An 8,857-nucleotide genomic window follows, 5' to 3' on the forward strand; every position below is an offset into this window, starting at 1 on the left:
TGATTGGAAGAAGTTTTGTTTTACTCAGCACAACATCTCTCTACTTTTCTTGAGCTTTTAATGTAAACTCAGTCTTCAAGCTTCTAATTTTGAACTCCTTCATAAGGTCTTTGAAAACTTTGCAGACATTGGTCTTGACCAAACAAGTCAGATGATTTTTCCATATAAACCAAACAATCAACTTTGCTAACCGTAGATGTAGAAGGTCATGAAAAATGACTGCCAAAATGTCATCAGTCCTGTTGGTGTTTCTGCCAATTTTAATGGGTAATGATTGATAATTGCTTTTCTTATTGCAAAATTTGTATATAATTTTAGTGTGGTCATTGATTGAAGCATTGTTTTTGTAAGTATATGCAGTGGAGATGAAACAAAAGCTCTTTTTGCTTTTGGAGATTCATATGTAGACATTGGAAATTACTATCCTAGTATGAAAAATAGCATAGTTTCAGCATAGAAATATCCATATGGTATCACTTGGCCTGGGCAACCATCTAGCAGGGTATCATCTCGCAGAATTCTTATTGATTATTTAGGTAATCTTTCTCAAAATCAATTTCTAATGATCTAAAAGGTCCATATGAGAAACTGTTGTTCATATCAGGAAATATTGTTGCATATTTTAGCCCAAAACATTTGGATAGGCAATATAAATAGAAGTCAATTTGCCTCAAACTTTTCCATTGCTATGTACTGGGGTTTCCAAGTGCTTTACACCATTAGCTAATATAGGTATATGTTTGAATTCTCTCTAATTATATAATGATTATAGATCATGGTATTGATTTTTGATTTTCTAAGTATAATAATGCTTAAGGGTCTCATCTACAATTTTGTATATTTATATTTTACACTGTGAACCTAGAAATTCCCCCAAATTTTATAAGATATAAAAATCCTATCAAAAAAATCTTATTGAAATTTCATTTGGAAGGCAAGCCAAAACTTTTCAAAGTAATCATATGAAACAAAAAAACCGTGACCTTTTAGGATTGCACTATAGGATCCTTTGAAAATCCTTTTTCAATCCATCCATATAACTCCTCATAATTGATGCCCTCTTCAAGATATAATTATATTAAAATTGAACAAGAAATTTTCAATTTTAAAGCCTTGATAACTATGACAAGTTCTCTCCTGTAGTGCTTCTCTTGTATACTCTAAGCCATGGACCAGAACAATCCTATTTCCTTAATCTATTAACATTAAAATGCTTATCTACAAGAGCTTTTGGATTTGATTGTGTATAGTTTTGTAAGCATGGATGTTTCAAATCAAACTCCATGCTCTATGATTGTGTATCTTTTGTCTTGTGGCCTCTTATGCTTGGTTTCATCTCTCTTATGCTTGATTTCATCATGATGATGGTTCAAAATGTCGATACTAAAAAAACTATACAAAATCAAATCTAGAAGCTCTTGCAAATAATTGTCATAGATTGTAAAAATATGTTCTCATTGATTAAAATACTTCTTTTCTTTATGATTATATTGCCATGGTTTTAAATATACAGGTGAATGCATTTACTAGAGTTTGTGTTTTTTCTTAAATTTATGCAGCCCAAATCTTTAGATCTTCCATCTCTAGTGACCTATAGGGTTCTGAAAAGTTCAAGCCATCATATACAAGCAAGGAAAGGCATAAACTTAATAGTAGCATACAGTGGGGTATTTGATACTTTTGGAGTTCCAAAGCTGAGTGTGCAAGTTGGGAATTTCAAGGATTCCATTATATCTCAAAAATATGGTTCTCATCATCTGAAGCACTCAATAGCACTTCTCACTTTGAATAGAAATGATTATACTGCTACAAATGTTACCACAATGGTAAGAATAAATATCACCAAAATTTCTATGTTCTAATGATTTTTTTTGTTTCTAGATTTAATTGTGGAAGTTTTTTTAGTATCAACATTTCAGATCCACTCTATGATCTATCATCAGGATGAAAGAATTATCTTAAATCCTTCTCCCATTTTGATGATGGATCATATCTTACATCCTTCTCTCATTCTGATGATGGATCACACAATGCAATCCATTGATACTAAAAAAACTTACACAATCAAATCCAAAAACAAAAAAGATTTTTTTGAAATAGATTGCGAAAATCTGATATTATTAATTGGCATGTTGTACTAGAATGATTCAAATGTGATTTTAAAAAATATGTGACTAAGGGTTATGTTTACAGGGTTATGTTTTGAAATAGTAGAGATGAAACTAAAACTCGCAGAGCTAAATAATCTTGGGCTAAGGAATTTTCTAGAATCAAATAAAATGCCATTTGACTGCCAACCAGGTTACTTCCAATCTGGTGCAGTGTGTTTGAACACAACAATGGACTTAGTTTCCACCCACAACAAATATCTATCACAAGTCATTTCAAAGCTGAGGGAGCTTGAAGATGCCAACTTCCTCATCCTTGATTTCTTTGCAGCCTTCTCTCATATTATCTTCAACCCATTTGCATATGGTAAAGAAATTGATTATAGTGTAGTTAAGAATTTCAAGATTATCTTTTTTAGGTTTTCCTTCTAAATAGTGTATCTATTTAAGAGCCATAATTATAGGATTACATAAATACATGAGGATAGTGATTGACTTATTTTTGTATTGTGTATTGAGTAGGAATCCATGAGATGAGTAGATCATGTTGTTCTAGAGATGGAAACATGAGTAGCTCCATTGTTGGGTGTGCTGATTATGATGAACAAGGAAGAGCTCTTTTTCATCTGTGCAAGTCTCAAGAAGAATTTTTCTTTTTTGATTGGTACCATCCTACTCAAAAGGGATGGCAAGTGATGATAAATCTTCACTACTCTCATTGTGGGTTTGTTCAAGATGGCTCATGTACTTGTCATTACACTAACTAAATATCATTTATCACCTATACTACTGACACATTACACTATGGTGCATGTAGTTGAGCATTACTATATTTTCAAGATATAATATAGCTATATGTGAAGTTATAAGCACACTATTTATATCTTATGTAGGATTTATGCCCAAATTGAGATATATACAATTGTATACAGGCATTCTATGTGCAATCAACCACCATAGTTTATTAGATGCCCAAATTTTAGAGAGCATTCATAATAGGGTGAAAGAAATTGTGTCAGCACATGAATTACATACCTTTCATCAATAGATCGATTAAATTGAGCTAGTTGAAATTGTTGATATTGAAGTTGAACCCTAAATTTGCTCATTAATGTACTAGTTGTTAATACTATTGCATACCTTTCAGATTTGTTGGTGTACTTTCTTTTGGATGTTCCCCTTTCTCCTTTGCATCCAACATGAACTCATTCTAGTCCCTCACTGAAAGAAAGGGAGGACACTCGTACTTCGAGTTTAGGATGAGACTCTTTCTATATGTGTCCCTCACAACCTTAAGATGTCTGGAAGCTTTTTGTAACAATTTCTTATGATAAAAAAATATTACTACCAAACTCATGCTCTATATCTTTGATGAGCTCATCTTTTAATTTTTTATCTTGGTAGTTCCACCTTTTAAAAAAAAAAAAAATTTGTTAGATATAGCTAGTATAAGAAAAGACCCGAATGAGAGGAAAAATGTTGCACCAATTAATGATATGAAAAAAAAAGTGGGATAAAATTAGTTCAGTTATGACGTTCCACTTTTTACGTATGGTGGGCCCGAATCTTTGTAGCATGAGGTCATAAAGCCTCCTATAAAATCTATCGTTTCCTGCAAAAAATATTATGGGATAATTAATAGTAAGAACCATTAAAATGAATCATGCGAAGAATACTTTTCATAGTGAATAAAAAATACATAAAATGAGATACATTTCATCTTTTTAGTGATCTATTTCAGGGTTGGAGGATCAACTTGACCAAAATTGACCAAAAAAGAAGTTTGGAAAAAATTTTAAAATGTCTAAAACCAGTCAAACTCTACCGGGCTTCTGTTGTTGATGTTCTGAAACTAAAAAATGTACTTTGACTATATTAATCAGTATACCTTGAAAAAAATAATAGTTCTTAATACATATAACTTGTCATGACCTTCATTTTTTTTCATTCTTAATTGATGTTGTCACTGATCATACCTGGGATATTATGGAAAACAAATATTGCTAAAATAGATAGTGAAGCTAAAAGTGAGCACTCTAAAACTCTAACAGGCAATAGAAATGATGTGGGAAATCATTGAAAATTGAACATTGAATATGAAAGAAGACTCCCACGTTTGGTTCTCTATAGAAAAATTGGTTAGTATCTTCTACTAAAAGCATGAAATTGCAATGTACCGAATTACTAAACTAGAGAATTACTGGTATAGAAAAAAAGTCATTGATAATTCAGATGATCCTACCAATCCCCTAATAAAAAGGAATTCCAGAATAATTAAACAACTTGCACAATACGACATACTAAAGAAGGTCATGAGGCATCACTCCACATCAAAAGCCCTTGCATTCACCACTTCCTATCATGTTTACGTCTTGCAAGAAAATCCGTATTACAATATAAAAAATAATTATTTAAAGTACCTAGAATCTTAGGACATTTCAAAGGCATTGATTCATCATCGTCAATCAACAACGATGTCTGCATAGCTCCCGTACTAAAAACACAGGTAGCTCCAAGAAATGATGGTGAATTATCACCAATACATGCACTATGATCCGCATTTCGTGACGTACTAGATGGTGCATCTCCTACCACAAAAAAAATAATACGCTATGTGATGCACCCAAGATTAAAGTACATATTATCAACTCATAATTAACACAAAACCAAATATAGAAAAACAAGGATTTACCAACTAGACATCCCCTTGTTGCTGACATTGCAGTCGGCAATCTTGTACGGGTGTCCATCAACCTCGTAGGAGTCTCCTGCACTAGATGACTTGAACAATACATTGTTAGAAAAGACATTCTAAAATAATAAAAGTAAGAGTTAAGAAGTTTTGAATGTTCAAAATAAAAAATTCCTTCTAAATTTTCAACTAAAAGATTACTTTACTAGTGGTAGTCAGAGCTCTGCTACTACCGGCCTCACCGCATTGTCCTTGACCAAGTTGTGGATCAGTTGCCAAAAAATCCTGTATAACAAGAATTTAGTTGTTAAAGTTTCTTACAACTCTTTAAAAAAATTTCATCAATAAAGTATTTTGCACGTATTACATATTTTACTTCACAACATAGAAGATTATAAAATATAAATCTTTAAATCTTTATTGAACTTTTGTTATAACTAAAGATTCATTATTGCTTACTTCATAATGATGAGCTTGCGCTTTCAAATCTGATAGCCTCTTCATCATCTCCTTAGATTCCATATTTGCCTCATCCAAAATTTTCATTATTTCTAAATTAATTTTTTAAATTTTTTTCTTCAACATTATTGTTACATTGGGAGTTTTAGCAATATCCTCATTAGAATGCGTAGCTAGTGGCTTAGTACTTACGACTGGTGCTTTACCCTTATCCTAAACATCAAATTGTGAGAGGAATATCAGTAAAACTATCATAAAAACTCAAAAACTATAAATAAAATAACATAATAATATAACATTTTTCAACTATCTAATTTGTACAATTTCAAAAAGGTTTACCCTCATTGAAGAAGGGGTGGGAGTAGCATCCTAGTGACCTCTATCATCTATCAGATCCATATCATCTCGTCACAAAGATTAAACATAAAAAATTTAGCTAACTGAAAGCAATAGATAGCAAAAAAAAACTTATTAACAAAATGGTAAATAGTACTTACAGCCCTCATGATAGTAATGTTGTTTGTATCTATGCGATTTAAATGGTAATCAATTAGCAGTTCTTCCCCTGCACTTATTGATTTTATTGCACAAACAAAAACTTCATTCCCCTCACGCACCTCAAATATGCAATTGGGTTGCTTACTAGTTGAAGAAGGTCGTGTACTATTTATAAAACCTACAATATTACCTATTGCTTCTGGTCTCCCATCAATGTACATAGCAAATCTTTTACTTTGATCATTTTCTTTTTGTTGTATATAATTAGCTGATACCCCATACCTATGCATACTTTTTTTATATCGAACAATCCACATCCAATCATTGTAATTGTAACATGGAGTGACATACTTGAACAATTCAACAACTTTGTTGTAACATACTTTTATCCCATCCATGGAAAATAGGCCCAAACCATGTAATGAGGATGGAGCAATGCAATATATCCTCTCATTAACACAAAAACCTGTGTTAATTGGAGGTAGCTCATTGGGTACCCATTCTTTCTCAATGTGTGTGTATCGAAAGGGCACCTTGATTCACCTTTGGTCTCATCATCATAAGAACATGACCCCCCATTAGCAAGGAAAAATCGCATGCGTTTATCAAATTTTTTTCTATTCTTTTGACCTCTGATTGATCTCCCTATTTTAGCTATACTACATGTAGAGCTTTCATCTACCATTTCCTCATTTCCCTCATTTGATGTAGATAGATTTGACAAGTACCTATTTGGTGGGTCATGCAATCCATCAAATGGAAAGTGAAAGTGATAAATATAAAATGTAGTAAGTTGAAAGTGATTATACAATTATATTTATATACGGACCTTCTTTGTCTATATATACATTATATGATTATATAATATGTCTATTTATAACATACGTGCTCAATAATAAACAAGAAGAATATAAGAAAATTATGTCTATTTATTGACTTATACCTACTGATCCATGTCACTGTGCATAATCCATGCCAAATGGGTCAAATTTCCTGCATATGTTAATCATTTATCTTAAGTTAGCTAAAAATTACATGATACACATAAACATGAACAAATTTACATGATACACATTTGCTACAAATAAGTTAGAAGACAACATGAACAATAGGAAACATTGCAAACATGAACAAATTTCCCTTATATATGGAATGCAATATCGTCAACGGAAGGGGTGATGATGTACCTGTAGTCAATTGAATATTTGCAAAAAGAGTCATAATTAGACACAACATAAACATTGGTAACTATAAATAACATATGTTGTAATCATTAGAAATGAACATAATAAATATGTAATCAAATTTCCTGCATATGTTAATCATTTATCTTAAGTTAGCTAAAAATTACATGATACGTGTATGCTACAAATAACTTAGAAGACAACATGAACAATATGCAACATTGTAAACATGAACAAATTTACCTTATATATGGAATGCAAGATTGTCAATAGAAGGGGTGATGGAATTTGTAGTCATTGATTATCTTCATCATCATCATCATCATCATCATCATCATCATCATCATCGCCATCATCACCATTATCATCGCCATCATCATCGCCATCATTACCATCATCATCGCCATCATCACCATCACCATCACCATCATCATCATCATCATCATCATCACCATCATCATCATCATCATCACCATCATTGTCATCACCATCATCGTCATCACCATCATCTTGATCTTCAGCATCTGCTTCTTCATCATCTTCAATATCTTCTTCTTCCAACATTATACTTTATCGACCTTCCTCTTGGATCATGTCTAACAACAAATGACCAACCCTATTTATGTGAAACACATCCTAAAACTATAGTAATTTTCCATACAAATAGTTATGCATGTACATATACATTTTGAAGAGATTTTTTTATTAAATGATCACTACTCTTCAATATAATCTTATTATTACTCTTAAGTAAGTTTTAATCATTATTCTTATATTGTGAAGGGTGGAGTATTGGTGAGAGTTGTATCTAGACTTTGTGATATACTGAGAAGTACAATATTTTATCTAATTAGAGTGGACTTGATGTTGGCTTAATTTTTTAATAGAACAAGGATTATTATAGTTCTTAATCATCTTCTAAGTTCAGTTTGTTCATTGATAATATTAGGACAATGATTATCTAATGAGATTTCTAAGTATCTATCTCTTGAACATGCAAAGAAAGTACTCTGACTACTTGCTTGGGTGGAATGAGGATAAAGATTTGTATCAACCCAGCTTGCTCAGGTCATGATGGTAGATTTGGAAAATACAAATGTAACATCAATTTGAAGATCTCAAAGGATGAGTGAGCAACAAACCTAGTTTATCTGACATACAATCATCAAAGAGATTATTTGAATCAAGGAGCTTGGGAGGGAGGAAGAGATTGGTATGAATTTTAGGATAGATTTGTCTTATAAAATGTTGTAGATTTAAATGAGACTATCTTGGATGAGTATTAAAGGATTTTGACGTGTGAAATTTCATACTGTCTTATGATCGATTTCTTGTAAGTAGAGGAGATGATATTTAGAGGTTGTTCATGTCTAGAGAACTTAGATATCTCTGTGGCAACAAGAATCAAGGACAAGTTATGTGTAGAAGTTAAGATTTCAATTAAAATGATTATGGTCTTGCAAATCCAAGTAGCTTAATATTAATAATTTTCAAGTAGCCCAGTCCAATGAGAATTGGCAGCTCTTCAAGCTCAAGACACTCACCAATGCACATGTTTATTAACTTTGTAAGATTGACACTCCATTCACTACAACTTTTTTGAGCCAAAAACAAGAAAAATTTATCCATAAGAAGGGGAACCCTGCTAAAGGTCATCAATCTAGGTGACAGTGGTTTTTTCTTTTTCTAGACATGTGGCTGTCCCATTCTCAAAGAAGTGGAAATTCCATAAGGATACCAAGGCAACCCCAGTGTGGTTGAGGGAGGGTCAGAATGCCAAGGCACCCTTTGGCATTCCATAATGGATAGGTCTCCACAGAAACATTCCCAAATTATGGGCATGTCCCATTTTTTGCCTTATTGATGGGTGGAGTGGGAATGTTCTGTCCCCATCTTCAAGCTCCAAAAATCATAGA

At 32.3% G+C, this 8,857-nt stretch overlaps 1 protein-coding gene across 1 annotated transcript; it reads left to right on the plus strand.

The window, feature by feature from the left end:
- Nucleotides 1-2,216: 2,216 nt before the first annotated feature.
- LOC149541738 (GDSL esterase/lipase At5g03600-like) lies at nucleotides 2,217-2,875 on the plus strand. The gene is made up of 2 exons (XM_089795658.1): nucleotides 2,217-2,475; nucleotides 2,631-2,875. Exons 1-2 carry the CDS (start codon nucleotides 2,217-2,219, stop codon nucleotides 2,873-2,875), a joined length of 504 nt encoding a protein of 167 aa, XP_089651784.1.
- The last annotated feature ends 5,982 nt before the right edge of the window (nucleotides 2,876-8,857 follow it).

The sequence above is a fragment of the Cupressus sempervirens genome, chromosome 8, assembly GCF_028749045.1.
Source record: "Cupressus sempervirens isolate cs-2001-9-10 chromosome 8, ASM2874904v1, whole genome shotgun sequence".
Taxonomy (NCBI): Eukaryota; Viridiplantae; Streptophyta; class Pinopsida; order Cupressales; family Cupressaceae; genus Cupressus; species Cupressus sempervirens.

Bases quoted from the DNA above. Each gene is read 5' to 3' on its own strand.
- LOC149541738 (XM_089795658.1), top strand. From the start codon at position 2,217: ATGAAACTAAAACTCGCAGAGCTAAATAATCTTGGGCTAAGGAATTTT. The intron at 2,476-2,630 runs GTAAAGAAATTG...TGTATTGAGTAG, and splicing joins CTTCAACCCATTTGCATATG to GAATCCATGAGATGAGTAGA.